Below are 25,512 nucleotides of genomic sequence, written 5' to 3' on the forward strand. Positions count from 1 at the left end.
GAGACTTCCATCCCGGACCCCCGACGGGGCTGCTCTTCCCAGGGCCTTGAGAGAAACCCGACTGGAGGGACGAGTGCTCAGGGACCCGGCTCATGGCTGAGCCCCGAGTGTCTCAGGGCGGCTCGTTGGGATTTCCACCTGGGAAGGCCGTGGGGACGAGTAGAGGACGCCACGGCTGTTCCGCATGGAAGAGCCTGCTCAAGGCTTGTGCTTTTTGGGACCTTGCCAGTCTCCCAGCCCCGGGGCACGGGGAGGACACGGCGCTGTGGAGGTTGTGGGTGGAAGGGAAAGGGCCAGAGAGGACCGGGGGGCAGGAAGGAAGGGGGTTCGCAGCAGCGCTTTGCACAATCAGGGACATCGTAGCCAACATTTGCTGTGCCTTGTGCGGGGATGGCAGAGGCTGCCAGACAGGAGGCTGGAAGCTGCTCGGGTCTGTGCTGCACGCTGTGCCAGGCAGGGATGTGACAGCATCCCGGGTGAGGCCTGGGGTCGGAGAGATGCCAGGGCAGAAGGAGCAGAGTCCCATAGGGACAGGGTCTCCCTGGGGGCACGTGCCCAAGAGGACCTCACCAGGGATCCTGCCCCAGCCCCATGCAGCTCTGCAGGATCCTGCACACCGGCTGTGGGGCCAGAGCCCAGTCTGCAAAGGCAAGCACTGTCCCTCTACTGCCCTGCCAAAATGCAGCCCCAGCTCCACGGTGGGAGCAGCTCAGTCCTGGGCTGAGCAAACTGCCCTGGGGAGCCAAAGCTCTTTCTTCTCTCTGAAGGGCCAACTCCAGCCCATTTGCTCCTGCCTGGGTGGAACTCACATTACTCTTCATTGAGTGGAGTGTCCTTTAAGCATCACACGAGTTTTTGAGCTCTCCTTTGCAGGCTGTGCCTATTAGCCCTGAGCAAGCTGCCCACCCTGGGTGCTGCACAGGCTGAAACTGGATGGCCCTGAGCAGCATCAGGCTGTGCCTGGCCAGGGAGTGGTCACAACACAGAGAGGGAAGGGAGGGGAGCCAGGGATGTAGAATGCGCATTTTCCTTTCTGGATGTTGTTTGTTTTTCCTTGTAAACCAGCAGAAATGCCTGATGTTGCCCTGTGCCAAGAGAGCATCCCTGCTGAGGATTGTACTGGGGGAGGGAGGTACTTGCAGGTGGGATTCCCTATGGTCACACCCCAGGGACCCTATGTGCAAGGAGTATGGTCCCACTTTGCAGGATGCACACCAGGCTAGGCTTGCTTTGTAAGAGATCAGCTTTGTTGTGCCACAGGGTCCTGCCCCACACAGGCACAGAGGGATTAGGCAGGTCACTGCATGCCCTGGATATGCCTCAGGGAGAGGACATGACAGGAGAGGAGGGTGTGGAGCAGGAGGAGGAAAGCTGCAAGGCTCCAAGGGGAACATTGTTCCACATCCTTGTCAGCAGGTCTCTGGGTGCCAGGTTATGGACAGCTTCTCCTCAGGCCAGTGGAGAGAGACATGGGCATTTCAAAAGTGACTTGTTCCTTGCTTTAGATGTGTTGAGTTCAGGGGAAGCAAAGTGTCCAGAGGGGCAACCACACCTGCGCTGCAGAGAGCCTGGAGCACTTGCCCAGCCTCCCCTGCTTCCTCTGCAGTGCCAGGGGCAGGTACTGGCCTGAGGAGCCTGTTAAATCCAGCAAAATCTCCCACACCCAGCGGTGTGCTCACATCCCCTCATGGCAACACATGTGCTCTGCAGCACTCAGCCATGCATCCCTGGCCCTGGAGAAGGACACAGCAGCCTGCATGCTGCTTGGACGGCATTTTGGTGAGAGGTGCTATGGGTTCATTGGACGAGGAGGTGGAGGGGAGCAGCTCCCCTGGACAGAGAGCCAGTTTGTGGCTAGGGAGGAGCCACAGGAGGTGGCAGGAGGTGACATGGGACGAGCGATCACATTTGATCCCTTGTGCCAGGGATGGAAGGAAGGAGAACAGCAGGATGAGGCTGCATGTGTCAAACATAGCTCAGCTCAATGACCAGGCACACAAGGCTGAGAAAAGCAGCTCTATCCTGTGGATTCCCAAGGGAATCTGGCCTGGGCAGGTCTGTGCCCCAGGGACTGATGTAGAGGCCAAGACAATTAGCTCCCCCCAGGCAAATCTGCAGAGCTCCAACGACATGTCCACACTGCACCTGTGCTGCTGTAAGCAAATCCCTGAACCCCATGAGATGATCCTGCTGTCCCATCTGGAAGCCAGAAGAGCCACAGGAAGTGACGGCACTCAAAGAGATCCTGGACTTCCTGAACAGGGGGTACCAAACAGAGCCAGGCCAAGCGCCTGCATACACTAGCATCCCTTGCCTTCCTGAGGAGCCAGGCTGGACAGCAGCTGTGTCCACTGAACCGATTTTGGCTCCCTCACATTCTCCAGGTGATTTTCTGTGTGCCAGCTTCGGAGAGCAGCACAAGCCTAGGCACAAGCAGTGACTTGGGTATCCTGCCTCATCGCTGAGCCAGAAGGCTGCACGGCAGCTCACAGTGCCCATCCCTTCTTTCACACCCGATAGTTTTTTTCATCCCGCCTGTGCCCACCACGTGTGCGTGCCACCTCCACTAGCCCCACCCGAGGTTGAGCTGAATGGAGCACCATTACAGTACTGCACAGGCACCTCACAGGCACAGAGAAGGCTCACGGCCGGGGGACCGCGAGCCGCTGCGCCCACAGCAGCTCTGCCTCTGCTTTCCGGGAATCGCGGGAACACGCGGGTCGGCCGCGCACACGTGTGCACCAGGATCAGCGGGGCGGGCCCGCGGCGCCGCGGGAAAACGCGCGTCTGCCCCGCCCCCAGGGGGCGCTTCCCGCCAGTCCCGCCTGCGCCGCCCCGCTCACCGCGGGGCGGGACCGACCCTCCTCGTCCCCGCCCGCTACAACGATGGCGGCGAAGCCCGAGGGTGTGCCCGCCCTCAAGATGGCTGCCCGCGCTCCCGGGGCGGGGCGCCCCCTCAGGCCGGTGCCTGCCTCTTGGCGCGCAGCCGGCGGCGAAAGGGTGCGGTCCCGGCGTGCCGCGCGCGGGCGGGGCGGTGCGGGGGCCGCCGGGAGCTGTAGTGTGGGACGGGCAGCGGTCACGTGGCGCGCCTGGCAGTGGCCGCGCTGGGAGCGGAGGCGCCAAGATGGCGGCGCGGCGGGGCGGAGCGGTGCCCGCCGCCAACGGGGCTGGGGCCGGTGGCGCTGCCGCCGCGGCCGCTCCGCGGGGCCTGGCGAGCGGCGGAGCCCTGCGCGAGGCGCCTTTCCGCGCCGGCAGCCCCCTGCAGGTAAGGGGCGGTGGGGCGCGGCGGTCCGCGCCGTGACACGTGGAGGCCGGGGCGGCTCCCGCGGCGGCAGCACCACGTGTGCCGGGAGCGGGCCCGCCGCGCCGGCGGCGGGCGGGGGGCGCAGCACGGGCCGGCGACGACCCCGCTGCACCCGGAGTGGGGCGCCCTTTCTTGTGGGTGGGGGGAATGGGGTGCCCAGATCTCTCCCGCCGGGGTGGGGTGTGGGCGCGGAGATTCTGGGGCGGGGGGGCCGCCACGGCACTCGGCGGGACGGGTGGCTTGGTGCCCCCTGCGGGAGACACCCTGGCCTTGGGTAGTGAGGGGCAGAGGGATGCCGCCCGAGTCATTCCCCCACGGTCCCTCCATCCCGGCGCCGCCCTCTGCCACCTGCGGCCGTGGGGAGCTTGGGCTGGCGCGGTTTGGGACACCGACACCCGCCGGTTTCGGCGGCAGGAGCTTTGGGTGCAGAATGTGGCCCGCGCCGGGCCAGGGGAGGTTCCCCGAGCCGTACCCGGGGCTTATCCCGTAGCAAGAAGCTCCCGCGCCGGGGCAGGTGTGGGGAGCGGCGCTGCCGCTGTCACCGGCCTCAGTGGGCCCTGCCGGGGCTGGGCTGGGTGCGAGTGCGCTGCTGTCTGGACGGGGAGCGTGGGGATGCAGCACCCCAGGAGGGGACTCGGGGGCACCTGCGCTGTGCGTTTGTCGGGATTTTTTGTGGGAAGCCTTAGGCTTCTGCCTCCGCCAGGGTCCTCCTGTGTGGCCGAGGGGCTGCAGGGGAGAACACCCCCCCCCGCCATCCCGAGCCCGGGCTGGAGGATGCCGACCCCGTCTCGCCCCTCCCCGACGCGAGCAGAGTGGGCTGCATATGGGGGAAGAGAGGTGTGTTCCCGGCTGATGTTTTCCGAAAGCAGCAGAGGAATCCACGGAGCATCATCTGGCTGTGCCGCGCTGACCGGGCAGAGCCCCCCGGCTTCCCGGGATCACCCCGCGCTCTTGCCGGCAGCTCCGGCGCTGTAAGAGCGGCCTTGGCAGTCAGCCGGAGACCATGGCCGCCCTGTGCTCGGGGCGTAGCCGCAGCACGCCGGGCACACGTGTCACCAGCGGCCTGCGGGGGCCTCCGTTGTCCCTTCCGGGGACCAGAGCAGCGAGCGCAGTGGTGTACCCTGCGCCGGGTGGGTGCCGCAAGAGCTAGTGGCCACGCTTAGACTGTGTCCATTGCAAGCAGTTAGCTGCAATCCCAGCACCTCGCGTGCCAAAGCCCACTCTGAGGCTGTGGGCATCCTCCCTTCTCCCCGGCAGTGCTGGTTGCTTGGGCACAGCGTGGCCAGAGCTGAAGCCTGTCCTTGAACGTTCCCGTGACCCTCTTCCCCGCTGCGCTGCTGTGAAGCAAACACAGGGAGCTGTGAAAGGCACGGGGGTTTCCCCCTCTCCTCCGGGTGAGGAGTGACAGGGGTCTCTGGCAGGGAGGAGAGCGGGCAGGGACACAGGAGCAGGCTGGGCTGGTTTGTACCCCCGCCCCGACGCACAAGCCAAGCGATGCTCAAGCGATGAGGGCTGCAGGAGGTGCCTGTCCCCAGGTGGATCAAAGGGAGTCACAGCCCAGGCCGGTGACTCACGGCTGTGGGACTCCTTGTTGCAAGGCGCTGAGTCAAGGGAGTCGAGGAAGGCATGCGAGATTGCCCTCCCTCCCTCCCGGGCTTCGGGCAGGAGCCGCAGGAAGAGGCCATTTGAGTGGAAGGGTTTTACTTCCCTCCCTCAGCTGGACTACAGCTGGAAACCTCTTATTACATGCTTTCCTTGGGGAGAGCCAGCCCTGTGGCTAGATGGGCAGGGCTATGCAGCCCCGGGGTGTCCCCCGGATCCCTTTGCCATCACCAGGCAGGGGTCAGATGATCCCCGCGTCCTTGGGCTGCTGATGCTCCATCCTGCTGGCTGCTCCGGTGGCCCGGGTGCTTCTGCCTGCCGGTCACCGCTGACTCAGGGTTGCACGCCGGGGCTGGGTGTGTGAGCCTGGATGTTCTCCCAGTATCTGCATGAGGATTGGCCGGGAATCACAGCCAGGCTGCGCCTAGAGGGCTGCCAGCAGGCTCTGCGCTGTGCTCTGACCGACAGCCAGCACTGGCGAGGGAGGGGACTGGAGATGCTGAGTGGTAAAACTGCTCTAAAACTGCTCCATAGCCTGATCTGCATGGTGGGGTGGAGTGGTGTCCTGGTGTCACTGGTGGGCTCCACTTCCAGGTAGAGGGCCCTGGGAGAGGCTGGTCTGGGCTGCCAAGCTGCCTGCTGAGCCCCAAAGCACTGCAGACTCCTGGTCTTTAGGGCTCCCATGTCACAGACCAGGGCAATTTGGGATGAGTAGCTTCGGGGCATTGCTGTGGGTGTTCCGGCTTTGATTCCCAGCCTGGTCTTGGGGTGCCTGTGTTCTAAGGTTGCACAGGGCTCCTGGCTGTGCTGTGGCCAGAGGTGCCTGCTCTGTCTTACCGGAGCAAGTCTCTGAAGAGCCCCAGGGACCAGGGGTTTGGGCATGTGGCTTTGGTGCTGTCGTATTTTAGAAACACCTATTTAATGAAATTCCTGCTGTCTCTCTGGTTCAGTTTACTGCTTGCTAGAAGAGGATTTCAAATTATTAGCAGGTTCTCTATAGGGACAAGGTACATTTTGTTCTGCATGGGCATAGGCTCATGCAAGCTGTGGTACCTACGTGAAACATGAGCTGCATCAGATGTGCATCCCCCAAGGTTCAGCTGTATTCTCACAGTGCTGGTGCTGCTCCAAGGGCAGGAAGATGGGTCACAGGCTGCTCCCAGCTAGCTTTGGGAGGGAGGTGTACTCTCCCAGGGCTCTGTCCTTGGTGGCCTTATCTTCCCAGTCTCCATTATCTCTCTGCCTAAGCCCATCTACAAACAGGAATTCACATCCTGTCTCGTGCCGGTAACACGTCTGTGCTGCTGCTCTGCTCTGTATGTCCTGCAGCTCTGCTCAGCTGCCTCGCCCAGCATCTGGACATCCTGCAGCACAATTGTGTGGCACCCTGGAGTGCGGTCCAAATACTTTCTTGAAGTTATTCAGAATTACCCAAGCATCCCTGGAGGTGGCTGGAGGACTGGAAAGGATGTGGGGTTGGGAATTTGAAGGAGGAAGAGTAACAAAGCTGGTTTGGTCCTGGATTGCAAGCACAGACCATGTCCCCTTGTAGCCTGCAGCAGAGGTATTGGGGTAGGACTCTGGCAGTGGCAGCTGGCTGCACCCCTGTTGCTGACTCCTGCACTTTTGTTATGAATTTCGTAATGGTTTTGGGCTTATCTGAAGCGCCAACAACTGGAATTGGAGGAGCGCGTGACAGTCCATGAGGTGGTGGGAGCCTGCCTGTCCCCTCCCTGTCCTGCATGACCAGTGTGTGGTGTTGGGCAGAGCCTGGGGGTTTTATCCATTCATCTTTCCCAGTCATGCAGAGTGAATCAGGCAGAAATTTTTGGTGTGGAGGCATCCTGGGTAATCAGAAGGGTCTCGGGATGAAAGCAGCACAAGTCTTTGTGCAGTGGACTCTCCTGAAAGCAAGGGGGAAGGTCCCCTGTGCCACCTTCTGATCTGCAGCTGTGTCCCACCTGCTTCCCCTGCATGTTTGGGGTGCTGGGGGTGCCCAGCCACTATCTGTAGTGCAGGTTGTTGGGAGCACGTGTGTACTGCAAGGAGATCAGTGCTGGTAGTGGGGCTGTGCAAAGTGTTAACCTGGCTCCCCACGCTCCTCGACAGTGCTTTTCCATTGAGGAGGATGACCTGAATTTAACATCGTTGGATGCAGAAACCATCTTAGAAGCTGAAGAGATCCTGGGGACAATGCAGAACTATCTCGACTCCTCTGTGATCTCCATCATTGAGGATCTTTCTCTGAGCGAGGTGGGAGCTCACACACAGATGCAGGATGTGGCGGCCGGGCTGGCCCTGGTGGTGGCATGGGTGGGAGTGGTGGCAGCGTCCTCCATGTCCAGGTCTTGTGGTTGTATCCCATTGCCCTCTGAGAATGTCCCTACCCTTGCAGCAGAGCAGGGCCTGCCTGGATGCACAGAACGAGCTGTCCCTGCTGACTGCCATCACAGAGATCCTGGACAGCACGGATGATGAGACCCTGTCCCCCTTTGACACCATCATGGATGCCGAGCTGCTGACCTCGCCTCGTGAGCGGGAGAATCCCTCGGTGAGTTGGGGGGCAGATCCAGCCCTGAAATAGTAGGACCCTGGTCCCCAGTACTCTGAGATGTACTCTCATGATGGTTCCAATGTGAGAGAAGGGCTCTGGGGGGGCCATGCCTTCGCCTTGGGTCTTTATGTAGAGCCAAAGATGTGCCAGAGGCTTTGGGGAGAAGCATGTCCCCAATGGGAGCTGTGTGTGTTGTGGGTGAAACAGAGCTGTTTCCTCTTGGGCTCTGTGGGGTGAAGCGCGTGGGCACTGTGGGGCTGGGCATGGCCTGTCCCCTCCAGCAGCATGGACCTGCCACTGTCTCATTTTCTGTCCATCTTTCCAGTTTCAGAAGTTTCTCACCTTATCCCGCCCGTTGCTGGAGTGCGAGAGCCCTACCCTGGAACAGCCTAAGACTCTCAGGCCTCTCAGCAGCAGCAGCAGTGTCTCTGTGGTTGGGAAGGTGAGCAGCTGAGCAGGGGAAGCTGAGGCAGCAGTGTTGGGGTGGTGCTGGGATAACTGTCCCTGCTGCAGCCCCCAGCCCCAGCCTTCCCTCCTGGCACAGGCATCCTTTCCAGGAAGAGATGCTTTTGCAAGGCACCAGTAGCAGTGGGAGCAGGGTCTTCCTGAGGTGGTGGGTGCCAGGGACTGGGGATGCTCCCATAGGAGTGTCGGGTTTCCAGCTCTGTTGTGTCTTACTGGGCAGGTCAAATGTGTCCCAGCTTTTTGTCTGCCATGGGGCTTTGCTGTAGAGTTGCAGTAGACCCACAGTTGGCTGTCCTGGGGGGGCGCTGGTAAAAGCCCAAGAACTGATGTTTGCTGTGGTCCCCCTTCCCAGACTGACACAGAACTGGCCTGGGACCGTGCTGCTCATGGCCTGGAGGACCCAATGCTGCCAAAGAAGCAAGTCTGCAGCACCCCGAGGGTGGAGCGGAAGGTGGGCCGGCACCGAGCCCGAGAGCAGCCCCTGCCTCAGCGCAGTGATGGGGAGGAAGAAGAGGAGGAGGCAACCTTGAGCCTGGAGCTAGACAGCAGCATGGAGGCTGTGGATTTCTGTGTGAGCAAGGCTGGGGCAGTGCTGGAGGAGCATGAAGACCCCTGCATCATCAACACAGGTGATGTGTCCCTGAGTGAGCTCGTGAAGTCCATGCACCCCTACTGCCTGCCCACCTTCACTGTGTGCCTGGACCCTGACACTGAGCCTGTAGCCAAGGAACTTCTGAGCAGTCCTGTCTTGCTGGAAATTGTGCCTGGCGAGGGAGAGAGTGTGGAGATCCCTGTGGTCCTGCAGCCCTTCACTCCCAGCTCCCATGACCTGGAGCCCCAGCTCCTGGCAGCAGAAGAGAGTACTAGAGAGTCAATCCCAGAAGATCAAGGGGACCTGCCAGGAGCTCCAACCCAGGAAAATGGGGTGGAAGAGGAGGAGGAGGAGAAACTGCCTGGGAAGGAGCCTTCATGCAGTACCCCAGAGGGCACCTCCCCACCGGAGACAGCAGCACGTGGAGCCTCACATCCCAACAGCAGCTCCTGGCACAGCACAGAGGCCCCAGCAGGTGGAAAACGTGAATGCTCTGAGAAGGGACGGGGCCGTGAGAGAGCAAGGAAGAGTCGGAAAAAGAAAGCAGAGGAGGACCAAAGCAAGCAGGCCAGGCCTGGCAGGGATTGTGTAGCCCACTGGCTCCGTTCCACTGGCTCTGGACAGCCCCTTGTCCAGCCAGCCATCAGCCGGCAGCGGGCAGCGTGTCCCTCTGTTCAGGTCTCAGACTTCCTGGCACAGCAGCTGGAACGAGCCCGGAAGGAGGGGCAGATGGAGCTGCATGCTGAGCGGGCACCGCGACCCCGGGGCAGGCCTCGGAGCACAGCAGGGGCCTTCCTGCCCAAGAAGGTGAAGCAGGAGCTGCAGAAGGAGCCAGCACCAGAAATGGTGAATGTGGCCCTGGAGAAGAACAAGACTCTGGTGCCCCTGGAGAAGACTGCACCAAGCATGGAGGGGCAGCCAGCAGCTGCATGTCCCAGCCTGACATACCAGACTGAGAGCCAGGAAGATGCACAGCCATCTGCTGAACAGAGCAGTGGGGTCTCGGAGGCTGCCTCTCAGCCCCCAGAGCAAGGTGTGGGGCTGGAGCCTGCCCAGAGCCTGCCAGCAGCAGAGCCGAGTGAGGGCCTGCCTAAGGAAGCCAAACCCAAGGCCCTAAGCCTACGGGAGTACCGCATCCGCATGCTGCACCGTCAGCCCAACATGGGTGGTAGCCAGGAAGGCAAGAAGGAAGTGGCCAGCAAGTGGCCCAGTGTCCCTGAGCCTCCGACAGAGCTGGCAGAGATCCCCTGCCTGGTGTCACCCATGCGCTCTGCCACTGAGGCAGATGGTGCTCAGAAGGGACCAGACAAACCCACCAGCCCTGCTGCTGTCCCTCCTCCTGCTGGCAAAGCTCCCACTGCTCTGACTTCAGCCCCAGCACCCACTATGGCTCCACCACCCCCATCAACGCCAATGCCTTTTGTAGCACCCAACGTGCCCCCAGCTGCTGGGGTGGCCCCCACCGGGATGCCGCCAGCCTCTGCCGGTGCTTATGCCCTTTACCCACCAGTGCCTTCCTGGCCCTGCTTCACCCCGCAGCCCATGGGCTGCCATGGTTTGCCTCCACCACCCAGTGCCAGCTCCTCCAGTACTTTTCACGTGGTGCCTGGCCTCCCACCTCCAGCCATGGCCTGGCCCCCTCCACCTGTGCCACCCCCGCCTCTGTTTGGCCCAGGTGGCCCCTATGCCCCAGTTGGGTGGGCACCACCATCCTACTGGCCAGGAATCCCCATGCCACCTCCGGTGCCTTCCCTTGCGTACAGGGACTCCGGAGCAGCAGTGCAGGTCACGACTGCCTTCCCAGCTGGCAGCCACCCTGGCACAGCCCTTCTGCCTGGGCAGCCTCCTGCCACCCCTCTGTTCAGCTGCCCAGAGCCACCAGCCTTCCCTGTCCAGTTGCCCACTACCCCGGCCAGCGACACGGGGGCTGCAGGTGGCCCGGCCAGGCCAGCGACTGGCAGGGTGTCAGACCCCAGGAGGCAGGCACGGCTGGCAGGAGAGAGCTCTCTCCCCAAGGCCCCTCTGACTCCAGCCCCAACCCAGCCCCTGCCAGCCCCCTCAGCTGCCACTGCCCAGCCCAGCAGAGTCCCTCCTGCAGTGCCAGTCCCCCAGGCTGTCCCCACCCAGCCTCTGGAGGAGCCCCAGGCTGCAACTCCCAACCAGGTCCCAAAGGCCCCCCCAGCTGCCATCTGCTGTCCAGCAGAGGTGTCTCCTGCCCCTGTTGTGGAGTCCCCTGACACCCACGCCATGGAGAAGGCTGCAGGGCCAGGCAAGGAGGCAGTGGAGAAAGCCCTGCTGGAGCCCAAGGCAGCTGCTGGGCAGGAGTCGCCTGGCCAAAAATCCACCTCCCAGGCTGTGGCACCACCACTGAAAGCAGGTCGAGAGAGCAGCCTTCCCACCAAGGCACCCACTGTGCAGCCATGGAGGCACCAGCCGCTCCTCAGCCCAGCCCAGCGCAGCGACAGCAGCAAGGACATCGTGCAAGCCTTCATCAGCGAGATCGGTGAGTGGGAGGGCTGCAGGATGCCGGGTTGAGTGTCACCAGCCAGCAAGGCTGCGGTGCTGCTGGCAACCTGGATAGCAGGACCAGTTTCCTGGCACTTTTTGGGGGCGAGGGTGGCAAAGCTATGCCCACAGGCTTGCAGTCTCTTCCCAGTACTCTGCTAGGATGTTGCCTCCAATGGATGGTCTGGGCTAGCTGTCCTGAAACTACTCCCTTCTGGGACTGCAGAGCTGGGTGCTCCTGTCCCTGCTGCGGGAGGCACAGAGCTGCTGCAAGCTCTGTCACTGCTTCTCCTCCCCAGTGCTTGCCCCACCATCCAGGGAGGCTGATGCAGGGGGAGAATGGGGCGGGGGTGCATCGCTGTGGTGCTGGGAGAATTCTAGCTGATCTGACTTGCTGTGCTTTCTCCCTGGCCCAGGGATTGAAGCCACTGACCTGTCCAGCCTGCTGGAGCAGTTTGAGAAGTCTGAAGGTGCGGATCTGGCCTGCCATCCCCTGCAGGGCTCCCTCCATGCCATGCTGGCCTCCCTGGGCTGTCCATGCTCCCTGTGGCAGGGTGGTAGTGGGAGGGCTGAGATGCTGCTGTCTGTGGGCTCGTGTTACCCTGCCCAGGTGTTTTGTCCCGTCTCTGCCTTCATCTCCTTGGCCTCTGGAAACGCCTGGGGGTCCTCAGGGCAACCAAGGGGGTGGTGGAAGTATCTGTGAAGGAAAAGGGATGTGCAGCTCCTATCTTCAGGGAGCGGGGTTTCAGGTGCTGTGAAACCGCTTCCGAGCTGTTCCTGGGGTGCTCTGTGGCCCCCACTTGTTGCCACTCTCACCTACCTGTTCTCTTTTCAGCCAAGAAGGAGGAAACTCCTGTACAGCCCCCTGAGAAAAGGCAGCTGATGGGGAGCTCTGGGTGAGTACCAAGACCTTGGCAGCGGTGCCCAGCGTGGAGCCCAGCAGAGCAAGGGCACAGGGCAGCTTTCAGTCCTGGCAGGGTTTGAAATGTGCTGGGGCTGTGTCTGTTGGCCCAGGAGGGGCTGAGTTTGTCACTGGACTGTGACAGAGCTGGCATTGAGGGGGGAAAAACTGGGATGGGCATGATTGGGCTGTGCAAGTTTTATCCTTGCAGCTCTCTTGGATCTTCTGTCCTCGTGAACTGGCCAGTGGGGCAGATTGAGTGGGTGCCCCAGGTGTGGGGAGAGGGGCTGGGCTTTGCCTGCTGTGTTTGACAAGGCTCCTTTCCCATTCTCAGGCCCGAGACCCAGCAAGATGCACCAACCCAGCAGGACAGGAAGCCCCTGGATGGCCTGCAGGCCTCTGAGCTGGCCAATGTGGCAGGTAATGAATACTTAGGGCGAGGCAGGGGAGTCGCCAGGTCCTGGCAGGGCTGTTGTGTGTCTAGGGGGCACCCTGGGGAGTGAGGGGGGCCAGAACATGAGGGAGCCCCAGCTGGGTGGGTTGCAGCAAAGGGCTGCTCTTGTAAGCATTCTGGTGTTCTCTCAGGCCTCACGCCCCCAGCGACACCTCCTCACCAGCTCTGGAAGCCTTTGCCTGCTGTTTCACTGCTGGCCAAGACCAAGTCACCTGGGTCCATGCCCCAGGAAGGGACCCAGAAGACAACCAAGCTGATGAAAGCCAAGCCACTGCCCTCAAACAAGATCCAGGTGAAGAGCATGGTACCAGCCCCTGCTGGCACAGCCCCCAGCCACGTCTGCTCGGGAGACCATGACTACTGCATCCTGGGTACACCACAGCCTGAGAGCAGCAGTATCCCTGGGACGCAGCCTCCTGCCAAGGGTGGCTCCCGCTGGAATGTCAAACACCACCGAGACATCACTATCAAACCCATCTCCTCCTTAACCAAACGGACGCTGAACCAACCTGAGCCCATCCCACCAGCCCCTAACACCACCATGGGGCACAGCCAGGAGCCCGTGGGGATGGCCTGCCTAGCTCCCCTGGATTATCGGACTACCATCCCCAACAAGGCCACCACTGGGTGTAGCAGTCCCCCCACCTCAGTGCTCCTGTCTCCAGCTGCATCCCCCTGCCGGGATCAGGAGGTGCGGACTCCCAGTGCCCAGCCCAGCCATGCTGCTGCCAAGAGGTCCCTGCGCTGCTACCGGAGACCCCAGGACTCACCCAGCCCCTCCACTGACAGCTGGAGGGTTGGCCGGAGCCGCGCCAGCCGTTCTTTCAGCTCCAGTTCGGATGGAGCTAGCGAGTCCTCGTCTTCGTCTTCATCCTCGTCCTCCCGATCCCGGTCACGGTCGCTCTCTCCACCCCCCAAGCGGTGGCGAAGGTAAGCAGTGGATTGTTGCTTGCTCTTGGGGCAGTTGTCCAGTGGGTGGTCAGGTGCACAGACACATCTTTATGGTTCTACTAGATGGCTGGATTTGTTCTTTTTGTCCTTGTGGCCCTTCTGAAGAGATGCTTGACTCACAGAGGCTGGGGGAGCTGCAGCAACACCCTGCCCAGCCGTGTCTGGCTGAAGCCCACATCTGGGCTGGTGTGCCTGCAAAGCCATGACTGAGCCAGGCTTCCATACTCCTTCTGGAACACCCAGTCCGTGCTACAAGTCCTTGGCTGCATCTTTGCTTTTGGACGCTTTTTCTGGGGTATTATGGCAGGTGTTCATATTTGTGCTGTGGGGCTGCTGCAGCCCTTGGTGCTCAAATGAGAGGAGCCACAGTGGAGTTCTTGAGGGAGCTGCTGGAGGCAAGCAGGGAAAAACCTGTCTGCCTTGGCAGCCTTGGAGGCTCCCTGTTCTCCTTATGGAGGTGGCTGTGTAGGAAAGTGGGACACCTTGGTCTCTGTGGGATGCATTTCTTTCAGAGTCCTTGTGCATCTGAGTGATGTGCAACCTGTCCCAGCTGGGCTGGGAGGCACTGGAGCTGGTGAAGGGTTTCTCTTTCTGTCATTCTCCTGGTGTTCAGCCAGTTCTGGTGATGTCCCTGGGCATGAGGGGCCTGTCCAACCAGGACTCCTCCATAGATGGCCAGTAAATGCAGAGGCTGGAGCTGGAAAGAGCAGGTATATAAATGCCATGTTCCATGGATGTGCAGCTTTGGGACTGTCAAGCAACGTGTCTGGCAAATCAGCTGGTCTTGTGCTGGATAATGTCCCCATGTACTGTGCCATCCTGACTTGCAGTCCTCCAGGAGAATACGTAGCAGAGCCAGGCAGCATGCCCTGCCAGGCCGGGGTTTGCCCATGGCAGGGACCACCTATGGCCAGCATGTCTGGAGAGGGACTGGGCTTCTGGCTGGAGGCAGCACAGCTTAATCCCAGAGGTGTTCCGGTCCTGCTGTCCTTGAGCTTTCCCTGGCCCTGCTGGAGAAGCTCTTGCAGTCTCCGTTCACACAGCTGTTGAGCACGACATGGATGCGATGGCTCCATTGTTGTCCTGTGCATCGTGTGGGGCTCAGCACAGAAGTCCTGGCCCTTCCTGGGCCCTCCCAGGCACAGCCCTGTGCTTCACAGTTCCCCCATGACTATTTCTTGCTCTTCAGAAGCTGTGCCTCCTGTGAGCCTGCTCTCTTTTCTCTGTGGCATTGGGAGCCAAGTGGAGCAACATTTCTGTAGTGTTGTTACTGCCCTGGCAATCTTGGGCAGAGGCTTTCCCATCCTGGGGATGGGTCCTGTCTGAGTGGGATGCTGGATACCATGGGGATGATGGAGGTCTTTTTCTCCTTTGGAGCCTCATGATGCTGGACAAAGGGAGGGCTCAGCTGTATCTCTCCTTCCCCCAGGTACCGCTCAAGATGTTCCCACAGCTCCTCCTCTCGCTCCAGCTGTGGGTCATGTGGCAGGTCCCGGGACAGGTCCTCATCCTCATCATCAACATCCTCCTACTCGTCCAGGTCCACGTCTCGCAGCCAGTCCCGCTCCCCCTCACCCCACAGGAGGAGTAACAGGTGGAGAAGGTGAGTGTGGCCACCCTGCAGGGGGTGTGAGCTCTCCTCAACCCATCTCCCAGCCTCCTGTGGAGGAGGGATGGACCCATTCCTTCAAGATATTCCTTGTGTTTGGAATCAATCTTCTGACACCCCCATGATTCCGTAGCTCATGTGCCTGGTTTCTGCCCTGACAGATACAGTTATGATGCACAGGACCACTACCAAAGGCAGAGGATCCTCCAGAAGGAACGTGCAATAGTGAGTGATGGAGGGCTGGCAATCTAGGGCTGGAAATTTGGGGGTCCACAGCCCCTTTGTCACTTGAGAAAGCCATGGGGGCGTAGCCTTGCCAGGAGCATTGCTGGGAGGCCCTGGCTGGGGCACAGTGTGGTGGGTGGCCATGCAGGGGGGTGCTATGTCCGAGAGGTCCTGCTCATGGCTAGGGCATCCCTGCCTGCAGGAGGAGCGGCGAGTTGTGTTCATCGGCAAGATCCCCAGCAGAATGACACGGTCGGAGCTGCGGCACCGCTTCTCTGTGTTTGGGGACATTGAGGAGTGTACCCTGCATTTCCGCTCCGAGGGGTAAGTGCAGTGGGGAGATGGGTCAGTCCATTCCCAGGGATGACTCCTTTGCCCTTTTCCCATTACTCAAGGGGATGGTGCAGACCAAGGGGGGTCAAACGTAACTGTTGCTGCTGATCTCCTCCGGTGTCAGGGATAACTATGGCTTTGTCACCTACCGCTATGCTGAGGAAGCCTTTGCTGCCATCGAGAGTGGACACAAGCTGCGGCGCCCAGATGAGCAGCCCTTCGACCTGTGCTTTGGTGGCCGCAGGCAGTTCTGCAGGAGAAACTATGCTGACTTGGGTGAGTTGCACAGTCTCCAAAGTTGGGGGATTGGCACCCTGGGTCCTTCTTTCCAGAGGAGTAGGAGTCCCCATCCTTGGGGTCAGTCAGGGTTGACAGCAGAGCCACATCCAGGAACGGTCCTGCCCTGAAGGGAGGTTGAATGGGGGCTCCCTGTCTCTCCAGCACTGTGTTGGAGGCTGGCCCAACTCTGGATCTAGAGGCTGGCATGTGAAATAAGATAAGAAATTTGCTGTGGGAATGGCCAGAACTGTGCCAGTGTTTCCATGGGCTCAACACAGCCTCTCCCCATCTCTTCCAGATTCAAACCGGGAGGATTTCGACCCAGCTCCTGTCAAGAGCAAGTTTGACTCCCTGGACTTCGACACTCTGCTGCGGCAGGCACAGCGCAGCCTGCGGAGGTAGCGACAGGCAAGGCGGAGCACCCGCCCCCACTTTTATACTCAAATACAAAAGGCAAAAAAAGTATGGAGAGAGAGATGAGGTTTTTAATAAAAAGAAAAAGGAAAAAAAGAAATTTGTTTTATAACCAATATTTAAGGAGGACGGGTCGTTGGCCTTCATCTGGAGCGGTCCAGGCAAGTGGCAGCCCTGGGCTTGCCCCAGACATATAATAAATGCGGATGCCCAAACAGCAGCACTGCCTTGTCTCCTCCTTTGCGTGGGCTATTCCCAGGTGTGGGTTCAGGCTGTCCCCCTCTCAGGACTCCAGGGACTCTGCAGTGATATGGCCCTATGAAATACTGCACAGGTTGTGGACTGGGCACAAGAGGGGGGCAGGATTGAGGTCACCAAGTGTATCACTGTCACTGTGGCAGCCCACAGTGGCCTGGCACGGGGTGAATGCCTCTCTGAGGACCTCTCTGACCGTCTCTTGGGCTCTTTTGGCTGCAGGGCTTGGCACCCCAAGGCTCCCAGCCGTTTTGGGGGTCACCTGCACCTCCCGCGATGGCCACGGGGGGGCAGTGCAAGATCCTCCACCGCTGCTCCCGTCAGTGGGCTGGGAACAGACTGTAGCCCTTGGCCAGAACTCGGGCAGGGCTCCACTTGCTCCGAGCCAACTGCCCTGTCTGCCTGTCCCTTTCGAGCCTGCTCCTTGGCTTTGCTCTGGCTTGCCAGAAGGAGAGGAGTGACATCTCATCTCTGGATTTCCCCTGAGGGAGAGGTGTTTGTGTGACTGTAGAGAGGTTACAGCTGTGTGTGTGATGGTGCTTGGCAGGAAATGATGGACAGTGGCAGGGAGGGATGGATGATGCCTTTCTAGGCCCCCTCAGTGCATTGCAGCTCATGGAGGAGAAGAGCGATCACAGGCAGCCTCCAAGGGAGTATGCTTGGGACTGCTGCCAAGCATCTTTCCTGCACCCTGCTCTTGTGCTGGCAGTCAGAGAAAAGCCCTGCCTTGGACTGCTTCTTGGCTGGGACAAGCTTGGGAGTCCCTTGCAGGTGGAGCTGGTCTCTTGCAGGTGGCAGTGCTAACTGGGAACCCCAAGCTGGCACCAAGTGCCCTGGCTTCAGGACTGGGACAGGGTGCAGTGGTGCCCATTTGAGCCCCCTCTTGACACACCCTGAGTTAGGGAAGCTTGCAGCTGCCTAACTGGGCAGTGCAGAGCTGGGAGGGTGTGGAGAGAAGCGATGGGCAGGGGATGGACCCCCATGCCACTCCCATGGTTCCTCATGGTGTTTGGGGTGGGAGGGGGGTGGTCAAAGTCCCTTCAGATCCCTTCCTTGATGAAGGCAGCACCTACTCCAATAGTGTGAGAGCAGGGAGGGGAATAGGGGCAATAAACCTGGGGGGGGTTCAGCCAGGCTGATGCTGATGTTGCCATTTGGATCATGTTCAAGGCTCTGAGCCCTTTGTGGCTGTGCCTGGGTGCTTTGCAGCAATCTTATGGTCTGGCACTGTGGCTGGAGCCCATCTCTTCCCTCATTGCTCCCCTAGATGGAGAGAGGTGCTCCTGCTCCTGCCTGCAGTGAGGCTGCCTGCAGGTGGGCCCTGAATGAGCTTCCACCCTGTTGTCTCCTGCCTGGCCTTGGAATTTGCACAAGGGAGAGTCCAAGGAGGCAGCTGCAGGCAAGGGTGTGAGCAGGATAGGGGGAGGCAGGCAGGGGGCTGTTAATCAGTAATGCAGTTCTTCCAGGGACATCGAAGGAGGGGGTGACAGCCAGAGCCCAGTGGGGTCTTGTGGGGAGGATGTGCGTCCCTTTCTGTGAGTTCATGCAAAGCCCTGTGGCTGCAGCACACCTGCAGCCCCTCTCCTGCCCAGAACTGCTGGATCGATGGTGGTGCTGACCAGCATCTCCCTGGTCTCAGAGCTGCCACAGCAGTACTGAGGTCATGTGGATCCAAGCAAGTGTTACAAGGAGAATGTCTGTTAAACCAGCTGCGAAAATACTCTCAAGCTGTTGGGTGATTCAGGCCTGAGGAAGGGTTTGCATGCCTTAGAGCTGGGGTGGTTTCTACAAACACTTTAGGTGATCTGAAAGTTTCTTTACAGCCTTTCCTCGAAACTGTGGTGCAGCTGAAGAGGCAGGCAGGAGTGGGGAGCGTTACAGGCAAGGTGGAGCTGGGCATGGGATGTCTGCTGTCAGCAACCCCAGGAACCTCACAGCATATGCTATTCCATGCACCTTAGGTGTGTGCATTTGGCCAGCCCAGTGAGCATGGCGTCACCCCAAATATGTGTGCTGCTGATTGTTGTGTGAACAAGGCTGTGTCCTTGTGTTCCTACAGCTGGGCTGCACATGGTCCCCTCTCCTCCCACTGCTCCTGCGGGTGAGGAAAGGCAGGGGGTGTGAAAGCATTTGTGTTGCCAAAAGAATTAACACCCTGCTGTTGTGCCCTATAAATCTTCTGAGTGTTAGAGGTTGGCTTTATCCTCCTGTGTTATAGTTTAATGGTTTCCGTTAGCAATAACCTGTCCCTGTGTTCTTGGTTATTGATTTAAGGTTTGTTGTCAAGGGTGTGAGAGTTGCAGAAAGCCGTTTTCCTGCCACCCAGTCAGTGGCAAAGGCACTGTTGCAAAGAGGAGGCAGGAGTGTGGAAAGCAGTGCAGAGCTGGCTCTCTGGAAGCATGGCTGCTGGCGGGAGCTGTCTGGAGAGAATTGGGGACAGTGGCAAGGAGCAGCATTTGGAGCACATGGCTCACCCTGTCAGGCAAGCCAGAGGTGAGGAGCAAAACTGAGGCTTTGTAGGAACCCCAGTTCTCTTGGAAACAAATTCGCTTCACCATAGGACAGCCGACCTTCCTCCCTCAAGTAGCAGCATCCTGTGCTGCCTGTGTGAGTGGCTCTGCCCCTAGGTCCAGCAGCCCATGGCTGGGAAACACACAGAGGGTGTTTTCCAAGAGGTCACTAAGCAGAGCTGGGGTTTTCACTCTGTTTCTCTTCAAGGCACTCTCAGCCTTTCCCCTTCTGTTCCTGCTACAGACTCCAATCTCCAGCAGTTGTCCCTTCCTGCACCAGGCCCTGCTATCTACAGTCTTCTTCTGGAACAAATATCTAACGGATTGATGCTGATTTCATACCTTCCTTCTCCCTTTCCCTTTTCATTCTCTCGTGCATTAGTATGTTCTGAACATGATCTCCAAGCTAGAAAGCAGCTAGAAGGGCATCCAGATTGGTCTTTCATAGTGGGTAAAACCTGCAAGATGAGGGGCTTGTGCTCTGTGCATAAACTAGTTTGGACCCCATATGCAGAAGGCAGTGGGGCAGGAGGAGAGTCTGACAGCAGCACTCCTTGCACACCTCTGCCTGGGGCTGAAGGCTGCACAGCCCTTGTGCTCGTTGCTTTGCAGAGCTCAACATTTCCTCGGCAACAGCAGAGTCCCTTATCCTCAGGAAAGGTTATTCTGGGACTACGAGCTGGGTGCTGCCAGGTGCGGAGCACCCACATTGCTGTGAGGTGGGTGTGCTTTCCCACGCTTAGGATATTCACACTTAAGATGTTCAGCATACTCATCCTGAAAGCTGACAGGGACCCCAGTGGGCAGAGGTGCCAGGCAGGAACCTGGTTATGGTCCTTGCTGTTGACACCCATTCCAGTCTCTGGGACCACCAGTCCTTGAGATTCAGACTTACTCAACACACCCAAGGGCTCAGAGCTCCTGACCCAAAGCAGAGGTTGCTGCTGTGGCATATCTGTGCCTCCCCAATTTGGGCTCTCTCCACCAGGAGCCTCACAGGGGTACCCAGCTCCAGGGTGCCTGCTGAGAGTGACCATGGCAGTCTGGTGCTGGGATTGCTGCAGGCAGGCTCAGAGGAGCCCCAGAGAGCTGGGAGAGGTGCTCATGCCACTTTGGCATGCAGCATCTGCAGGTTTGGGGCTCCCTCACTCTCACCACACCTACTCTGCTCTCTTACACACCCCTCATCCCAAATCCCTGCCTGCCTGCAAGTAAGCCCTGGAGGCCAGCCAGTGGTTGTGTGTCCTTTAAATCTGTGTTTGTACAGCTGAGAGCCAGGGTTAATGCCCCTGTTCCCTCTTAGAGCCGCTGCTGCAGTTACTGTGTTTGTGTTCGCACTGGGGCAGTCCTCCAGCATCACCCTGTAGTCCAGCATCTGCAGCTGGGAGTAAGCATGCAGTGAATATCCTGTTGGTGCCTCTAGTCTGGACACCTGCTCCACTCACCCCACAAAACAGGTGCTGCAAGTGCTTTCAGACTCCTCTTAGAAAAAACCTGCAGCTGTAACATGCTACAGGAAGCAGGCAGGGAGATTAAGGAACCATTGGTCTGCAGCTTGGCGATGGCAGAGAATTCATGAAAAAAAATTACATAGGATCTAGAAAATAGATGTGAACTTGGGGAAGTAAAAACCCAAAGCAAAGAAAAACAAAACAAAAAGGCCTCAATCAAAACCACACAAAAACTGCAACCACAATTTTTCTGTCAATCCAGGAAAATTCCCTCCTGACCCTAATCTGGCAAGAGCGTTAAGCCCCATGTGTGAGCAGACCTCTGGGACTGTAATGCTAGGAGCACCAATGCATGAGACCTAGAGCTTGCCTTTAGTTTCCCAAAGGAAGGAAAAACTCGGTACCTTTAGAAGCAAATTAAGAGGGAAATTGGTTATTCTTCATCATCACAATGACCAGCAGAAACCTGGAAGCCTGGGGTAAAGCAACACCTCCTCCAAAGAACCTTAGCACTGCTGACTCCAGGATCTGTATCCCAGGCTGAGCTGCCCATTTCCAGGGCTCCTTCACTTACGAATTAATGGAGGGAATTCTATCAAACTGAGTGTTAAATTGATCCAGGTTTTTCTGCCTCATTACCTTTCTTGGAAGGCTGGTCCAGAACATCAATCCTGACAGGGGTATAAACTCTCTAATTCACCATCTAAACTTGTTAAATATTTTTTGCCATTATTGTACATTTTACATATTTTCTTAGCATTTTTTATTTACAATTTTCTTTCAGTGGTTCTTCAGAAATACATCTGTCCCTTTTCAGCACCTGTCTGGCCAGAACAAACCAAACTCTTAGTCACCTTGTGCTTGTTTGTCTCAGCATCCAAATAGTTTTTCTCTGTGCAGTGGAAATTTATCCTTCCTGGATGTAGAACGGCAAGTATATTTTGGAGGAAGTCTCACAATGCCTTGCGCAATGGCAATAATGTTTCTGTCTCTGCTAAAAATAACTTGTCTGATGCATCCTAGCATAGTGCCATTCCTTTTTCACAGAAGCATCACGCTGCTGCTTCATATTCATCCTTCAGTGCAGTAAGGTCTTTTTATTCCTTTGTAGCCTTCATTTCATCAGTTTATAGCAAATGTCCTTGCTGCTAGTCCCCAAGTGTTTAATCTGCCCTTTCTGCCATTAAATTTCACCTTACTTCCCTCATCCCTTGACAAGGTCAAGGTCCCCTTCTTCCCCTATGAGGAACTACTACTCTCAGCAATTGCAGTACCTCCCAACCCTCTGCTGCCTCTGCATTTTGGGAGCTTGCACTTGGCTCTTCTGAAATTGCCAATGGATTTACTAGCCTGAATTTATTCTCAGAATATGTGGTTAATATCTGTCCTGCAGCCTGGTCATGCTTGTGTCTAATGCAGCCTGGACAGTTTCTCTTGTATCTCCTCTCCAACCTTGGGATTGATCTTCACCTTTAGCAGCAGTTTCTCCTGGTTTGTAGCGCATCATCCTTAACTCTGAACTGAGTGCTTTAGTCTAAGAAACTGGCAGCCTCATCTAAAGGATTATTTCTATTGTGCTGTTCCTGTTTCCTTAGGCATCTCCTCACTCTCCGTGTTCCCCTCATCACCTTTACTGTAACAGAGTTAAACTCACTTTTGAGGTTTGATTGCAGCTGGTTCATTTCTCCTCTCCCCTCACCTCTCTCCTTGCAGCTCTGCATTTGGTGTCTGCTCCTCCCGGCAGGTCTGTTCCCTGACTGATGGAGTAGGCTCACCATTCACGGAAGCCAGGTCTGAAATGATGTTGTGTTTTACGTTACACTGAATCGATACAGAAATCTGCTTTCTGTCTTGTCAGAGGATATCTGAGCACTGCTATTCTGGCACTGTTTACTGCCTGGCATTCACTGTGAAATTAAAGACTCCTATAATTGCACAATTCCTACTCTTTATTCGTCTTGTAGCCTTGAAGACAGCACAGTTTATTCTCAAGGCTACATCTGGTGTGTGTGTAGCCAGCCCCTGAGAATAACTGTGCAGGGTCCTTTCTACCACCCTTTCACACACCTCCTCAGGACGTATCTTATCCATGTCATTCCCTTTTATGTCCTTACAATGACCTGATTTGCTAGCAGTGCTTCACGACTTCCTGCTCTCCTCCTACCGACCAGGTGCTGCCAGCCAGCCTCCACTCCTGCTTATCTCTGCGGCTTTGTTCCAGGTGGCACACTCTGCCTGCGCCAAGTGTTCCAACACATGCTGGGATGCACTATCCTCTGGCTCAGCACCTTTCTAGTATGCCAACAGTCTGGCTTGCCTGATGTGGCCACAGCAAATGGCAAAACTTGGGGAGAAGCCTACAAAATCAGTAGCACAGGCTGTCACAAAATCTGAGAAGGAGAAAAAACTTGTACTGGGAAAGGATGAGGGAGATAAAGGACATGGTGCTTCCAGTTTAACCTCAAAAGATTCTGGTTAGGTGACGACAGAACCTTAGGAGATAATGCTGGTAGGACAAATGGATTTAACACCTCTCAGCTTAATCCAAGGGAGACCCACCAGTCCATGTGAAAATGCTAAACAAGGTAAATTGAGTGTTACTGGAAAGCTTAGTCGATGGGTGAGTTACAAGGTTGTGAAATCGTGTATGGTATCAATATAGCATACAAGCTCTGTTCCCAGGTGAACTGGTGAGTATTAGAAACTGCATCTTCAAATAGCATATTTTTAGAGGCAGGAAATATGTAGAGAAGTAGCAGAAAATACACTTTCTCAGTTACCAAGAGACAGTTGGAGCTTGTCCCTAAGTAAAGCTCTCTCCTTCAAGTACCTGGGGGTAAAATGATTCCTGAATCCCACTTATTAACTAGAGCAATGCTGCATAAGCTCAGGAAACAGGACTTTACCAGCTCTAGCCATGCAATCCAGAGCATACATGCTTGATAGAATCATTCAAATAGCCTGGAGCACGACCATCAAAGGACTTGTGAAGTGCACAAAGAACATTGATGGTGTGGTGTAATGAAGATGTGGAAACTGGGCAATGTCTGCGTATCAGAACTTCCAAGACCTGAGATTGCACTTAGCATGTAAGCAAAGCACTTAAATTGTTATAAAAATGCACATTAAGTGAATAAGAGATGATCATAATGTTTGGGGAAACACCTGGTATAAGGAATGAGGAACTACTTCAGGCTAAATTTGGCTTTGAAGGCTGGCTAAGGGACAGTTAGACCTCACTGTGATCCATTTTCACCAGTGGACAAGAATGAGTTCTACTTACAGTCTCACGTGAGTGAAGAGACCTGCAGGATGTATCTGCTCATGAATTGTAGCTGGCACTGGAGGAAAATGAATAAATCAGACTTCTCCGGATGCTGGTGGAGGCAGACTTCAGAGAAGGCAATGCTATTAATGGCCCAGATAAAAGGAATAGGTCAGAGCAGGACAGGATCTCTGGAGTGCCAGTAGCAACCAGGGAAAGAGGGGACAACAGCCAACACCATTTACTGCTATGGACAGCTGTTCTCTTAATCCCCATCTCTATCAACATCTCTAAACATCTCCATGTGATAGCAAGGTTGGTGAACCAGTAACCCCTCCCAGATCCACAAGCTGGGCTCAGTTTTGTCTTTGTTTTCTCTCTCTCCTGGTGCTTTGACTAGTGGCTAATTCCTCAGACCTCAGTGCTTCCCATTTGACTATTCACCTCAGAGCTATCTATTAATGAAATGTGTGTAAGTTAACAGGGACTGAAACCTGGTCTGGGACCCTCAGCCACCACCTTATTATTTCAGCAATATTTCTCTCAGCATGCTTAAAGACACGTGTTGGAGTGAGGCAGTTACAAGGCTGGACCCAAACTTCAGTAAAAATTTTATATATACCCATTGCTTTTAAACCACAGCTAAAAAATGTTTGGATGTGCACAACTGAGTTTGGTGATAGTAGCCTCTAGTCAAGGTCATTTTTCTGCACTGTTCTTCCCTTAAAGCTCGCTGTTGGGCCCCTGAGTCCCTGTAGGCTTCCCCCTACTGTGTAAAGCATGTCTTTATTAGTAATCTTCATGTTTTTAGAAAGCTGTTCTTTGAAAATTAATTTGGCTGCCTTAAATGTGTTGGGTTGTGGGGTTTCATTATTTTTTTATTTAACTTGGCAGAATTTGGGATTTTCTGTATTTCTTCTTTGGCCATGCTTATTCTTTTTGAAGTTTCTTTTCTCTTTTTTCCCTTCTAAATGTCATCTTTTTTCTACTGATTAACTGTGCCAGACTTGGGATTATTTATTATTTTAGGTTGTTGTTAGGATACTTCGAGTGATGCCATATTAAAAGCTTTAAATGAAGGGTCTCAATGTCATTGCAAGCATTTGTCCTTTCATCAGCTTCTTTAAAATCCTCTTTAATTACTCTGCTGACTTCTACACTTATTCCCTTTGGAAGGAGAATATCCCCATTTCCCTTTTAAATTACATTGCACTGCAGTGTACTTTTCTGTTGCTTTTTCCTCTCCTGCCATAATATTGGATTTGAGCACATTGTGTTCCTAAAGACAAGGTGACTCTTCATTATTACATTTCAAACTCCCTCCTATGTACTGCTTGTGACTAAATCAAGAGTTCATTCTCTACTTGGCTCCTCTGAGTGGTCATTCTAAGAAATATCCATTTATGAGGGCTAAAAATGCAGTCTTCGCATCATTCTTTGACATGGTGTCTACCCAGTCCGTATGGGCGTAATTAATGTCTCCCATTATCTTTAAGTTTTCTCCCCTGACAACCTCTTAAAGTCCTCCAGTTGCTTTTCATTCCACTATCCTAATCAGGTGGTCAATAGTGTATGCTCAGTATCACTTAGGCACATGTCAACGCATAATTGCTCTCTAGTAGTTTAAACAATATCCCAGGTGTGCTTTTTTCCCCCCTCCTTTCCCCCCCCCTTTTCCTCTTTCTTTTATTTTCTTTCTGGAATCTGGACAAATACTCTGCTACTGGCCTGAATAATTTTCTGTGGCTTCACATCTTGAGTTGCTACTCTGGCAATCATTTTCCTCCTGAAATGAGACAAGACCTTACATTGGCTTGGGTGGTTTTCTTTGTTTTGTTTCTTT

The 25,512-nt window shown here is 56.3% G+C and overlaps 1 protein-coding gene across 1 annotated transcript; it reads left to right on the plus strand.

The window, feature by feature from the left end:
- Nucleotides 1-2,886: 2,886 nt before the first annotated feature.
- On the plus strand, nucleotides 2,887-16,408 carry PPRC1 (PPARG related coactivator 1). Its single transcript, XM_048311315.1, has 15 exons — nucleotides 2,887-2,943; nucleotides 2,987-3,265; nucleotides 7,016-7,159; nucleotides 7,305-7,457; nucleotides 7,786-7,902; nucleotides 8,278-11,020; nucleotides 11,439-11,492; nucleotides 11,858-11,918; nucleotides 12,258-12,343; nucleotides 12,509-13,307; nucleotides 14,758-14,931; nucleotides 15,099-15,162; nucleotides 15,365-15,486; nucleotides 15,620-15,771; nucleotides 16,073-16,408. Exons 1-15 carry the CDS (start codon nucleotides 2,887-2,889, stop codon nucleotides 16,174-16,176), a joined length of 5,109 nt encoding a protein of 1,702 aa, XP_048167272.1. The 3' UTR covers nucleotides 16,177-16,408.
- The last annotated feature ends 9,104 nt before the right edge of the window (nucleotides 16,409-25,512 follow it).

Source organism: Corvus hawaiiensis, chromosome 8 (assembly GCF_020740725.1).
Source record: "Corvus hawaiiensis isolate bCorHaw1 chromosome 8, bCorHaw1.pri.cur, whole genome shotgun sequence".
Taxonomy (NCBI): Eukaryota; Metazoa; Chordata; class Aves; order Passeriformes; family Corvidae; genus Corvus; species Corvus hawaiiensis.

What these genes read in the sequence shown, in the direction of transcription:
- PPRC1 (XM_048311315.1), top strand. Translation starts at nt 2,887, where the DNA reads ATGGCGGCGAAGCCCGAGGGTGTGCCCGCCCTCAAGATGGCTGCCCGC. An exon ending in GCAGTTTGAGAAGTCTGAAG is followed by an intron (nt 11,493 to 11,857) that starts GTGCGGATCTGG and finishes TTCTCTTTTCAG; the next exon opens with CCAAGAAGGAGGAAACTCCT. An exon ending in GAGAAACTATGCTGACTTGG is followed by an intron (nt 15,772 to 16,072) that starts GTGAGTTGCACA and finishes CATCTCTTCCAG; the next exon opens with ATTCAAACCGGGAGGATTTC.